The sequence below is a fragment of the Sus scrofa genome, chromosome 6 (assembly GCF_054392235.1).
Source record: "Sus scrofa isolate SSC_HxYL_T2T_F1_AM1 chromosome 6, Sscrofa_HxYL_maternal_Yorkshire_Landrace_v2.0, whole genome shotgun sequence".
NCBI lineage: Eukaryota > Metazoa > Chordata > Mammalia > Artiodactyla > Suidae > Sus > Sus scrofa.
The window spans coordinates 83392546-83406430 of record NC_139388.1 but is presented as its reverse complement, the minus strand read 5'-3'; the positions used below and the strand labels follow the sequence as shown (position 1 = coordinate 83406430).

Below are 13885 nucleotides of genomic sequence, written 5' to 3'. Positions count from 1 at the left end.
CCTTCCTGCCCTCTCCTGCTCATTCCTTCTCTACCCCTCAAATCCAGGCTCTGTTCCTGATCTTCTCTGTCACTGGGTGACCTCTTCCATTCTTCTGGGTGCTGTCAACCCCAGACCCACCTTTCCGCCATCGAAGCACGTCCTAACCTGAGCTCCTCACCTCTGTGACCTTCGAGTTGCCTCTGATGACCCACCGCCCAGCTCACCCCGGGGCCAGGTACTGTGGCTCCTACCAGGACCAGACCGAGCATGGGCCTGATTTCCAGAGACGTTGATGTGGTTGGTAGGAGCCACAGAGTTTGGCCTCTGGATGGAACACAGAGCTGTTCATCTGGCAGAGGACATGAGCCAACTTAACACAGATGCTGTTATTTCAATTTCAGTAGTTATGTATTGATTTTATGTGAAATCGAAGAAATATTTAGCACATGCAACTTGCAATGCAGCTTCACGGGAATTATTGCTGAGGAGGACACCAAGTCAAAAAGAGAGTTCTTTAGCAGTTTGATTTCATGAAAGTCATTTAGTAAATAATAGTACAGGGGACGTGGCAGGACCTGGGGTGACAGAGGGGCTGACATTTAGGACCTGCTCCCTGTGTGCGCATGTCCACGACGGGTCAGGAGTTATCAGTTGTGGGTGAAGCGTTTTTTTGTTGTTATGGTTTGGTTTGGTTTGCTTTTTAGGGCCACACCTGCAGCATATTCCCGGGCTAGGGGTCTTATCCGAGCTGTAGCTGCCAGCCTACACCCTAGCCACAGCCACGCAGGATCCGAGCCGCATCTTCAACCAACACCACAGCTCACGGTAACGCCGGATCCTTAGCCCGCTGAGCGAGGCCAGGGATCGAACCCACAACCTCATGGTTCCTAGTTGGATTCATTTCCGCTGCGCCATGACAGGAACTCCTCCAATGTAAATGTAACATGAGCCACAAACATAAATTTAAACTTTTCTAGTAGCCACATTTTAAAAAGTGAAGGGAAACAGGTGAAATTAATTTTAATGATACATTGCATTTAATCCAATAGTATCCAAAATATCATTTCAGTAAAACATAATAATGGTTATTATCATGGCATAATAGCTGTTAGGGAGATATTTTACATTCTTCATACAAAGTCTTCATATTTGGGTATGTGTTTCACACAGCATGTCTCAAAACAGGTGCTGAGTGTCAACAGCTCAAATGAGACCCCCCAATTTTTTTTTTTCAAATTTTTGGCCGCCGTCGTGGCAAATGGAGTTCCTGGGCCAGGGATCAGATCTGAACCACAGTTGTGACCTCTGCTGCAGCTGCTGCAGTACTGATCCTTTAACCCACTGTGCCACCCAGACCAGGGATCGAACTTGCGTCCTGGCGCTGCAGAGACCCCGAAGATCTCATTGTGCCACAGCAGAAACTCCTAAAGTTATGTTTAATGGGAGAATATTTTACACGGCTTCAGTTTTTAAATGTAAATGAATTAAACTAATTGCAGTTCCTCAGATGTAGCAGGCACACTTTGAGTGGGGCTGGCAGCAGCCCTCCTGGACGGTGCATATAAAATATGTCTTTAGGTAGAATCCCTGCTTCAGTCTAGGTGACACTGATAGTCCAGGCACTGCACTGTGTTGTCCCTGGGGCTCCGGGTGCCCCGGCCTCTGAGGCTTCTGGTTGGGCAGGTCTGCCAGCACCTCCCCCCACTGCAGGGGGCCATCCCCAGGCGCAGCACTTGGCCCCCTGAGGAGCTGCAGGAACCACCCCCGCCTTATCAGGCTTTCCTCAGATATCAGGCCTGCCCAGTTCTGCCCAGAAAATGAGGCCTGTCCCTCAAAGGAGCCTGGATCATGACTTCTGGTCTTTCCCTGGGGACCCTGAACCCCACGTGGGTCTGCAGGATGGGTCTTTGCCGTGGGACCAGGTGCAAATGCCACGTGAGCCCTTGGGGCCTAGGCACAGCTCTCTGGGCCCATGTGCTGACACCGGATCCCCCATCCCCCATGCTAAGTTCTACAATCTGTGGGCTCATGATCTGGGTGAGGGAAGGCAGCTGGGATGTCGGCCTTGTTCAGGGCTCTGTCCCCAGCCAGAACACAGTGCTCTGGAAGGAAACACAGCATCAGGGAAGCCTTGGGGCTGCCTCCCGCTTCTTCCCAGACTCGTCTCCATCCCATGTTCCCCAGCTCTATCTGCTCCCAGCCTCTCACCTTTCCGAATCTTGGCTCAAGCTGTCCCCCAGCCTGGACTACCTTCCTCCTCCTGTCACCTGTCAAAGTCCAGGCCACGCTTTCAGCCCCCTCATTCTCCTCTGCCTGCCCAGAAGCCATGCCTGGGCTCTTCCAGCACCTTCCATTTCCCCTCTGTGCACTCCCTCTCCCTGCCATCCTGAACTTCTGTTCTTACCTCCACCTCCACCTCGTCTGAGAATCACGCTATACGTCCATCTCCCCCATGTTCCAGGCAGACATTTAGGGAGCACCCACCTCCATGTGCCAGCACTTCTCATGCCCCTGCACAGAATAACTCTCCACAACATCCTTGGAGGAGGTGCCGTTCTTACCCTTTGTTACAGGTGAGGAAGCTGAGGCTCTAGGTGCCTGGGTGAGAACAGGCCAAGGGCACACAGTTAGTAAAGGGTGGTGGCCAGGCTCTTCTTTCCTGGGGACAGTGTCCTGCCCCACCAGCCGGTGGCCTCCTCGAGGACAGAGCTGTGCCTTCTTCATCCCTACGCTGTCCACCCCCAGCCCAGGGCCATCGTGGTGCGAGAGCCAGGGAGGGGCCCTGAGTCTGTGAGTCAGGGGGCAGCCCTGCAGCCCCGGGCCTGGTCCCCGGCCCGGCTGGACTCGGCCAGCTGAGCACGAGGGCTGTGCTCCTCCCATGCAGGGTGTCACCGAGGGCTACAATGGCACCATCTTTGCCTACGGCCAGACGGGCAGCGGGAAGTCCTTCACCATGCAGGGCCTGCCAGACCCACCCTGCCAGAGAGGCATCATCCCCAGGGCCTTCGAGCACGTTTTTGAGAGCGTCCAGGTATGGACCTTGGGGATGGAAGGGGCAGGGCTGATGCTTGGGGCTGGAGGGCTCCCCGGGTGTTGCCACGAGTGGTCCCAGAGCATTTCTGACCTGGGCATCATCGCCCTTGGGATGCAGGTAGAGGCAGCCTTGACACAGCGCAGATGAGCAGGGGCAGGCATTTGGCTGGTGAAAAGACAGACGGTGGGGAAGAACTTAAGAACTGAGACAGTCCTGACCATCGGTTCCAGGTTTTTCTCCTGGATGGTAATACTTCATTTAACATTTCACAAGGATACGATGACCCAGAGCACTGGCTCAATAAATGGTTGTACCATCGTAGCTTCCCTTTTTATTTTATTTATTTCTTTTTTTAGGGCCGCAGGTGTGGCATGTGGAGATTCTCAGGCTAGGGGTCGAATTGGAGCTGTAGCTGCCGGCCTACGCCAGAGCCACAGCAACGTGGGATCCGAGCCACGTCTGCAACCTACACCACAGCTCACGGCAACGCCGGATCGTTAACCCACTGAGCAAGGGCAGGGATGGAACCCACAACCTCATGGTTCCTAGTCGGATTCGTTAACCACTGCGCCACTGGGAACTCCCCAGCTTCCTTTTTAATTGAGCAGTTACTACAGACCAAACAAGCATTGTGCAAAGCCCTTTGCATAATTATCTTACTACTGCCCTGGCCCGGGAGGTGGCTCTTATCCTCACTTATGAGATAGGGAAGCCAAGCCTTGGGGCCTTTATGGGCTGGGTCCAGACCAGTTATCCCAGTGTCCAGGCTGCAGGTGAGATGTGCCCTGGTGAATTTTTGGTGAAAGTGCACAGATTCCTGCATCTGGGAAATGGCAAAGCAGGGGTGAGTCAGCTGCAGAGCCCACTCTACTCCCCCTGGGACTCATTTTGATGACCTACAAAATTCAAGCCACTGGAAGGGCTGCTGAGGATCAGCCCAGGGCCAGTGCTTGGTCCGGTCCTTACCTGTGGCCTCAGTTTCTCTACCTGAATGATGGGGAAGCCTCGCCTATTTCCTTTCCCGTGAGTCTCAGAGAGAGAGAGAGTAGGAGTCTATAGGAGTCCGAGGCAACTCGGAGAAGCTTGAAGGCCCAGGGGGCTGGAGAGGAGGGGAGAGCTTGCCAGGTGGGCAGGGCCCAGTAGGGTTGGGGACACCACCTGCTGCGATGTTCTTCCATGATGTCCAGGCCGTGGGGGCTGAGGTGGCTCTGCCCTGCCTGTCCACTCCCTGCAGTGTGCAGAGAATACCAAGTTTCTGGTCCGGGCCTCCTACCTGGAGATCTACAATGAAGATGTCCATGACCTGCTGGGCGCTGACACCAAGCAGAAGCTGGAGGTGGGTGCAGCCCCGGCATGGGCGGTGGGTGCTGCTGGAGGGGGAGGTCGCCCTCAGGGGCTGCTCCCTCAGGAATACGTAGAACGTATCCTGCAGGCACAGGTGCTGGTTCAGACTAGCATGGGACGTCTTGCACTTGAATTCTGGCGTATTCTCAGGGTCTCTGATGTAGGGGAGGGCCTGTGGCCACCACACAGAGGGAGGCTGGGCCTTACCTGGGGCAATGCCATTTACATGTATTGAAATAGATGGAGTTGGGTGATAGATTTCATTTGAAAAAAGGGTTCCATTGGAGTTGCCATTGTGGTTCAGCAGGTTCAGACCCTGACATAGTATCCATGAGGATGCGGGTTCGATCCCTGGCCTTGCTCAGTGGGTTAAGGATCCGGCATTGCTGTGGCTGTGGTATAGGCTAGCAGCTGCAGCTCTGATTTGACCCCTAGCCTGGGAGCCTCAGATGCAGCCCTAAAAAGGAAAAAAAAGGAAAAACGTGTTCGATTTCTAAAATTTTTAAAAATGCTAAGGGCTTTTCAAGCTAAAAGGAAGGTAGTAGTGATGATAATTTATTGAGCACTTACTGTTTACTGACTGCTTTAATTATCCCGTTTGATGCACCCAGTCACTTTGTTAGGTGGATACACAGTGTCCCTACTATGGGAAAGTAGAGCGAGTGTTTCCTAAGCCGAAATGGTTTAAAGGGAGGAGTATCTCTTGTTTTTCCAAAATCGTGTTTCCACTTTGCTTTTATGTAAGACCAACACTAGCATGGTAATAGGTTTTTTTTTTTTTGGTCTTTTGTTTTAAAGTGAAAGTCCCCTTCTATTTCTTTCTGACTTGAACTTTCTGACAGTAGGGGATAACTGTATTGACATCCCCAGCTCGGTAGTGTGGAAAGGGAGGTTTAGACAGGTTAATTAACTTGCCCAAGCTTCACCAGCAGTAAGCTGGCCAAAGCTGGAGTTGAACCCAGGTCTGTCTGACATCAAGGTCCTGCATCTCAAACGTCCCATCCATTTTACTGATGCAGTGGGCTCCGATTCTGAGACTTGGTCCCCCGCTGAAAGGGATCTGGTGTGGGGGAGCCCAGAGACCGATGAGAATACGTCATAAGGTTCCTGTGAGGACTGGAGGGGGTGATGAGGGTGAGTCACTTATCAGAGGGCTGGCGGCTCAAGTGTGAGCTCTTTCTGCCACTGGGATTCCGCAGAAGGACAGGGACTGCGACTGTGGGGTTGCACAGTAGATTCATGACAGAAAATGCTAGGGCTGGCCCAGCTGGTCACTGAGCATTGCACCTATTTCATGCATTATTCTGAGTTTCTGAAAGGCTGGAATCATTATGAAAGAACATCATTTCCCAGCCAGGGGAAGCAAGATTAGATGCTTTGAGGGGGTCAATCAGGATGAGCAAGGAGTTCCCATTGTGGCTCAGTGATAACAAGCCCGACTGGTATCCATGAAGATGTGGGTTTGATTTTCTGGCCTCGATCAGCGGGTTAAAGCATCCGGTGTTGCTATGAGCTGTGGTGCTGGTCCCAGAGGCAGCTTGGACCTCCTGCGTTGCTGTGGCTGTGGCATAGGCTGGCAGCTGCAGCTCGGATTTGACCCCTAGCCTGGGAACTTCTATATGTTGCAGGTTTGGCCCTTAAAAAAAAAAAAAAAAAGAGCAGAACATGGCTGACCCTGAGCCCTGTGGGGTCAAGTGACCTTCCAGGAGTGCCAGTTGGTGAAAAGGCTAGACCAGGTCTGGGACCCTTGGGCCTTTACCTGAGTGTGAGGTCTGGCTCTGTCTCCTATCTGGACTCTTTAAATGCTGGGTGGGCCCAGGCAAGTCCAAAGAGGAGTCCAGCGAGGGGATGCTGACCCAGATCGGATGGCTGCCCCAAATTCTGGTGCTTCTTATATGAACAAGCGACCAATGGACTCCCCGCTCCCTGACCCAAAAGGTCCACACCCAGCAGTGGAGGCCACCCTACCTCCGTCAGTGTCAGAGTGCCCAAGCTGAGGGAATGCCAATCACGAATGAGCATCAGTCCTGGGAGGTTGCTATGGAGATTCGCGTTCTGCAGACGAGGAAAGGAGACTGGGAAAGAGGAGGTGACTTGCCTGAGGACACTGGGTTAGGAAGCCACAGAGTCAGGATTGGACATTGTCCGTGGCACAAACTGCCTACATCTCCCCGAGGGTACAGGCCTTGACAGCCACGGGGAGGGGGCACAACCAGATAAAGGGGCTGTGGCTGACTCCTCCCAGGCCTCTGGATCCTCACTGATCTCTAGGTTGGACAGGATGTTGGGATGACCTGGTTTCTGCCCCACCCCCATCCACATGGGGCAGGGCCATTTCCCTGCTCAGCTCCAGAGCCCCTCACCTGCCCCCAGGTCCCCTACTTGTCCTGGCTTCATTTGGAGAGATTGTAAATTTCCCATTGTATGGCCCAGTGGAACACATGCGACCCCAGGGAGCAGCTGTTTTGTTTTGTTTTCTTTTCTTCTCTTTTTTATGGGGCCACACCTGCGGCAAATGGAGGTTCCCAGGCTAGGGGTCGAATCAGAGCCGAAGCTGCCACAGCAACATGGGATCCGAGTTGCATCTGCAACTTACACTACAGCTCACGGCAACGCTGGATCCTTAACCCACTGAGTGAGGCCAGGGATCCAACCCACATCTTCATGCATACCAATCAGATTCATTACTGCTGAGCCACAGCAGAAACTCCAGAGCAGCAATTTTGAAAAAACTTGTTTGTACTGGTCATATGGTAGGAAAAAAATCCCTAAAAATCTGAGGCAGAAAGGCCCTTAGGGAGCTTCTAAGTCCAGTCTTTTCATGGTGCAGATGAGGAAACTGAGTCCCAGGGAGGGGAAGGGACTTGGCCAAGGTCACACAGCAAATGGCTAGTAATAGTGTGCGTTCGGGTGCTTTCCTCCCAGACTTTTTCGGGTGGCGGTATAGGAAACCTGGGGGACAATGAGAAGGCAGTAATGGGGTTCCATTCGGGACATCCAGGAGCTGGTTCATCCATTCAGCAGAGACCTACTGGGAAGACCTGAAGGCCACAGGCTGCAGTAGGTCCGCACGCAGGTGTGAACTGCCCCCTCTCAGTTCCCATCCAGACCGGGACCTGCCCCCAGTCCTGTCCACAGCTCCCACAGACACAGCGGTGCTTTGCTCTTTCCACACAGGAATCTCCAGCCACCCACCTGGAGTCTTTCTGCTGTCTTTTTTTGTTTTTTTTTTCTTACTTTTTTTTTTCCCCTCCATTTTTGGCCTCCCCCAGGCATATGGAGTTCCCAGGCCGGAGATCAGATCCAAGCCACAGTTGCAACCTAAGCTGCAGCTGTGGCAATACCGGATCTTTAACCCACTGTGCCAGCCTGGAGACCGAGAGCCTGAGTCCCAGAGCTCCCAAGATGCTGCCGATCCCGTTGTGCCGCAGCGGGAGCTCCTCTGCTGTCTTTATCCTCGAGCCGGAGCAGCTGAGTCATCGCTCAGCCCCTAGACAGGGAACTGGGGAGAGGAGGGAGGCACAGGGAGCTGCTGCCACGTGTCAACCCCGAAAGGCCAGCCTGCAGCATCCTGGTGTCCTGCCAAATGGCCCTGGGGCGGTGGGGGGCCCTCCTCCATGTCCTCTGTGCCCTGGACCCTAGGATGGGCTCTGTTACCAGGACCTAAGGGCCCAGGAGCTGGCATCTGCAGGCACTTATCCCAGCTGGGCACAGGCCTGAAGCTTGGTGAGTCAGGCCCCCTGGGGGTGGGACCGCCGATGCCACATGCTGGTGCTCAGGGACACTTTCCTCTCTTGGAAGAGGTGCAGCTGGGGTCTCATGTGAACCTCAGAGCAGATGGGAGGAGCTGCTGTTCTTATCCTTTACTGCGGAGGAAGAAACAGGCTCAAAATGCCAAGGCAGGAGCCAGCCCAGGGCACAGTCAGTAAAGGGTGAGAGAGGGGATTTGCACACAGGTGGCCAGGCTCTGCCACACACCATAGGGCCTGGTAATTCCGGCAATTAGAGGTAGTTAGATCAGCTAGGGCCAGCGAGGGATTTGGGGAAACAGATTATACCCCCTCCCCCAACTACCACACAACCCGCCATCGTAGCACCCAAGTCAGGCCTGGGCTGGGAGGTGGGGCCCTCCGGGGTCTCTCTTGTTGGTTCTGGTCACCATCATGGGGCCAGTCGCAGGACACCTCTCCTTCATGGGGGCATTTCTTGGCTCTGGACTGGTCGGCTGTGGTCCAGCCCTGTACACACGCCCGCCCACCCGGCGCAGCCCAGCTGGTTGCCATGGTGATTGGGCTCAGGCCTTGCATCCGTGAGAACAGTTAAGGAGAAGCACGGGGCACAGCTGGCAGCCGTCACTAGGGAAGTGGGGGGGGGGGAGAGGGATCCGGGAGCTCAGGAGGTGAGGGGGGCCAGCGCTCCTGTGCCTAAAAATAGGGCGAGTGGGAGACTCCTAAGTGAGGGGTTGCCTTCTGCCTCCCCTTTCCTGCTGGTGAGGTTGTTCAGACTGAAGACAGCCAGCCTCATCCTCTTGTATCTGTGTTCCCTGAACCCCTTCCAAGCGCCCACAGAGTATCTTTTAGAGCCATTCTCTTCTTAATCCTCGTGGTAGTCTTGTGGAAGCAGGATTTAGGATACTCATTTCACAGATGAGGAAACCAAGGCAGAGAGAGGCAAAATGACTTCCCCACGTAGCAGGTCAACAGAACTACGCGTCTAACCCCCGCCTGTCTGACTACATAGGAAACTGCGTTCTTCCTGAGGCCGCGAGCAGCCATTCACTCACCTGCGCCTACCACATGCCAAGCAGGAGTGTGGCAGTGATCAAAACAGGCCCCTCTGCAGGCACACAGCATCCCAAGGCTGCCCTCCAGCCCTGCGCTGTTTGTAGGGTCTCCTGCTCTTGTCCTCAGAGCTGTGTCTTCACAGCCACCTCCCAGGTCAAGGTCAGCCCTTTGGCATATCAAACTTGGGTTACTCCGGAATGCTGCAGCCTCTCTCCATGCCCTGCCTCTGGTCTTCCACTGTCTGTGACCCCAGTACCGTCCTGCCACTAATAGCTGTGTGACCTTCTGCAAGTCACTTAACATCTCTGTGCCTCGGTTGCTTGTCTGTTCCAGGAATCCCAGTCCTTCAGTTGGGTCTGGATCTTTCTCCAGACTTTGGCAGATAGGGCAAGCCTGCGCTTGCACCTCCCCGCCCCCCCCGCCCCCCTACTCTGCACCAGGGACCCACCTCCACCTGGGACCCTGAAGCTGCCCAGGGCAGAGCATCTGAGTCTTCTCTGGCTCAGACCAGCAGGCAGACTTTTGTCCAAATTCATTCTGCTTTCGCCAGAGTGGTTTGATTGCCTCTCACACTTGAAAAATATTGCATTTCACAGCTCTGTGTCAGCAACAAAACAGCTTGGCTGCCTGGAGAGCAAGCAGGGAGCAGTCAGATAAATTAAATTACTTGCTGCCATCGTGCTGAGGGCTGGGGGCCAGTTTGAGCTGTGGGCCAGTGGGAGTGCTGGGCAGCAAATGGCCCTTCACCGGCCGTGATTCAAAGGTCTGGGAACGTCGCTGTTGATGTGGAGCCATGGCAGAGAGGCGAGCAGAAGCCAGAGCAGGGCAGGGGAGAAGTACTCAGGACCCGTGGGTGAATGATCGCAGGGTCAGCCCCCAGGAGCTGAAGCTCCCAGACCAGAAACCACCTACACAACCACAGCACTAACCACAGGGAGGGCCGTGGGTGGCATCAATGGAGCACTTATTACGTGCCAGGCACTGTGCCAGTGTATGGGCCCTCGTTTGCGGAATCCCCGCCACCTCCCTGGGAGATCGGTATATCATACCCATTTTACAGATGTGGAAACTGAGGTTCATAGACGTGAAGTCACTGGCCCCAGGCGCCACACCAAGGAAGAGGCAGGGGCGGGTTTGAGGCTGGTTCTGCCTAGGACAAACCCCTGGGCTGTGACAGGGACTTTCAGGTGCCAGCCTGCCCTGCAGAAAGGCAGAGGTTGTGGGCATGGGGCCCATCCCTCGATTTCTCTGGGACTCCTTGACCGGCTCCTCCTACCCGCAGCTGAAGGAGCACCCGGAGAAGGGGGTGTACGTGAGGGGCCTCTCCATGCACACGGTGCACAGTGTGGCCCAGTGCGAGCGCATCATGGAGACGGGCTGGAAGAACCGCTCGGTCGGCTACACCCTGATGAACAAGGACTCCTCCCGCTCCCACTCCATCTTCACCGTCAGCATTGAGATCTACGCCGTGGGTATGTGGGGCCGGGGGAGGGGTGGGGGGTGGAGGGGGCTGTGCCCCCCGCCCCGGAGCTGGGTGTCCGCTCCTAGCAACCCAGACCCTTCCTTCCCCTCCCGGAGCCTCAAAGGCCCCAACTGGGAAGAGATGCCAGGATCGCCTGGAGGAAACACAGGAGGACCCTCCCTGTGCCAGGACCTGTGCTTCCAGGATAAACAGCATCAATGACAACAATAGTAATAATACCGGTAGCTGCCAGGGAGCACTTAGTACTCGCCAGGCAATGCGTGTGTGCGTTCGCCCATATGCTCCTTCCCCACCTCCAGGAGGCGGGTACGCACGTTCTCCCCATTTACAGGTGAGGAAATCGCGGTCACACAACTGGAAAGTCTCTGAGCAGGACCTCTGTCTCAGGGGTCCATCCCCAGCGTGTACGCCGCCCGGAACTCTCAGGTTCTCCTCTTTCTCTGTAGTGCACGCTACTCCCAAGCCATTTCACTCTTCCTTCTGGAAGGGTTCCTGAGAAAGGGAAGAGGAAGGAAAGGAACACATTTATCTCAGGCCACCTGTAGACGCTGTGCTAAGTTCTTTCCGCACTTCGTGCCATTTAAACTCCACGGCAGTCCGAGATGCGGGCATTCCGAATCCCACGAACAGGTGGGGAACTGGAGGCTCTGAGAGGTCAAAGGACCTGCTTGTTCAAGACCCCACTTAAGTGCTTCAAGTTACCGCTTAACTGCTAAATGGTAGAGCCGGGATTTGAACCCAGGTTTCTCTGACATCTGGGTTTTCCACACACTGCAGCTGCCTCCAGGTTTGTGGCTCATCCCAAAAGAACTCCTGAGAGCAGTGGAGCGGGAAGCGGCCCTAGCGCATGGGAACATAATTCTGGAGAGATCCCGACCCAAGGTCAAGCCTGGGTTGATGGAACCTCCAGTGGCACATGCCCACCTGTGGGGTGGCCTGACCTCCGGCCAACCCCTTGGTGCTGGCTGGGTCAGCGTCTCCCTGGGGGTGCTGACATGGAGGAGGTGGTCACATCCTCCCATGATGATGCTGTGGGTGGGGGCAGGGACCAGGGCAGGTGAGGACAGGTCCGGAGGGAGGAGGAGAGCGCGGTGCTGCGGGGTGCCTCTTGGTTTCTGCAGAAGGGTTTGAAGGATGAGGCAGACTGCCTGGAAACAGGCTTTTAAAAAAGGTTAAAGATGTTTATTATTTTCATTATAAAATAAGTTCAATAAAGATATTTAGGAAGTAGAGGGAGGAGAAATTACTCATAAACACGACTAACTTAACATTTAAGCACATGTTCTTTTGGTCCTTTTTTTTTTTTCCCGTGGCAGTTTTTAAAAATGATTTTTATTTTATCCATTAGCTGGTTTACAGTGTTCTGCTAATTTCCTACTGTACAGCAAAGTGACCCAGTCACACTTACATATATACATTCTTTTTCTCACATTATCCTCCATCAGGCTCCATCACAAGTGACTAGATATAGCTCCCAGGGCTATACAGCAGGATCTCATTGCTTATCCATTCCAAATAGTGTCCATCTATTAACCCCAGACTCCCAGTCCATCCCACTCCCTCCCCCTTCCCCTTGGCAACCACAAGTTTGTTCTCCAAGTCCATGAGTTTCTTTGCTGTGGAAAGGTTTATTTGTGCCATATATTAGATTCCAGATATGTGATATCATGGTATTTGTCTTTCTCTTTCTGACTTATTTCACTTAGTATGAGTTTCTAGTTCCATCCATGTTGCTGCAAATGGTATTATTTTGTTCTTTTTTATGGCTGAGTAGTATTCCATTGTGTATATATACCACATCTTTTAATCCATTCATCTGTCAATGGACATTGAGGTTGTTTTCATGTCTTGGCTGTTGTGAATAGAGCTGCAGTGAACATGCAGGTGCATGTATCTTTTTCAGGGAAAGTTTTGTCTGGATACATGCCCAAGAGTGGGATGGCTGGGTCATATGGTAGTTCTATATTTAGTTTTCTGAAATAGTGGTTGTACCAATTTCCCATGAAAATTTTAGACACAATTAAAATCTTATGCTCTATGTAGTTTCTCCCCGCGTTTCATTTCCCACGCCACCCCAAAGCCTTTACCCACATCACCCGGCCATGCCTTCCCGACTGTGGGAGGTGGTGGGAGAACCGTACATCAGCCCATGGCCCTCCTCCACCCAGCCCACTCCAAGATCTTCACACCTTTCCCTGTTTGTCCATGTTGTAAATAATGCTGCAGTGAACAGCTCTGTGCATAAAGCCTTCTCTGCACTTGGAGTCATCTCCTCAGATGAGGTTCCCCGGAGCAGGCCTCTTGGGGCAAGAATACAAAGCTATTTAAGGCTCCTGGTACATTCTGCAAAGAGCTTTCCAAAAGGACGGTTCTGAGTCCCTCCTTCCTGTAGCCGATTAAGGAAAAAAAAAAAAAAAAAGCTCCAGTTTCAAGCCCCTCACATGTCTAAGCCTCCACTGGGTGTCTGCCAGACTTTTATTCTTTTTTGGATTTTTTGGGCTGCCCTGGGGCATAATCCCTGGCAAAGGATCATATCAGAGCAACAGTTGATCTGCCTGTGCTGCAGCTGCAATACCAGACCCTTTAACCCACTGTGCTAGACCAGGGATCGAACTTGCAACCTGGTGCTGCAGAGATGCCACCAATCCCATTGCACCACAGCAGGAACTCCCAGCCAGAATTATAATTTCTTTACTTCAGTTAGCTGTGCCCATGGGTAAAACTAGCCCAAGTCTGGTTTCAACCAGCAGGAAACTAAGAAGGAAGCCCTGGCCCTACCCCCATCTTTTGGAATCATTTATGGTGTTGTGACACTAAGAATTACTAATAGTACTGAGAGCAGCAAGCTGTCATGTAAGGAGGCCTTGCCGTGTGCCAGGTGCGACCCTGAGCTCCTTATGTCTGCACCCTGGGTGATCCCCCAAAGGCCTTTCAGGGTGGGTCTTGGCTTCTTCCCATGTTACCGAAAGGCTGAGGCTCTGAGTCAAGTGATGTTATTTTCCCAAGTTCCACAGCTGCCGAGGGACAGAATCTGTGCCTTTGACACCTGTGCTCTGAGCCCCTGCAGGTGACCAGCTCCGTCCCCCCCACCCAGCACCTGCGCCTGCCCTGCCCCCGCAGCCACCGTCACTGCAGAATTGGGCTTGTTCTCAGTGGAGAGAAACACCCGCTGTGTGTGGGGTGGGGGGGGGGCGGCCCTGTGGACTCTTGTTTACTCCTTCCAACAAGGAACTCTCATGGGGAGCTACCTTTAGTCAC

General features: G+C 53.5%; 1 protein-coding gene across 20 annotated transcripts in view; it reads left to right on the top strand.

The window, feature by feature from the left end:
* KIF17 (kinesin family member 17) overlaps positions 1 to 13885 on the top strand; it is a 55382-nt gene that overhangs the window by 3203 nt on the left and 38294 nt on the right. For 14 of the 20 annotated variants that reach the window (XM_084963153.1, XM_084963152.1, XM_084963150.1 and 11 more), the window contains exons 2-4: positions 2867 to 3013; positions 4251 to 4352; positions 10427 to 10616. In XM_084963153.1, coding sequence (XP_084819279.1) covers positions 2867 to 3013; positions 4251 to 4352; positions 10427 to 10616 — 439 coding nt within the window. Of the gene's footprint in view, positions 1 to 2866; positions 3014 to 4250; positions 4353 to 7856; positions 8087 to 10426; positions 10617 to 13885 lie in introns of those variants that run through there. The other 6 variants (XM_084963159.1, XM_084963158.1, XM_084963155.1 and 3 more) reach the window with 2 other exon arrangements.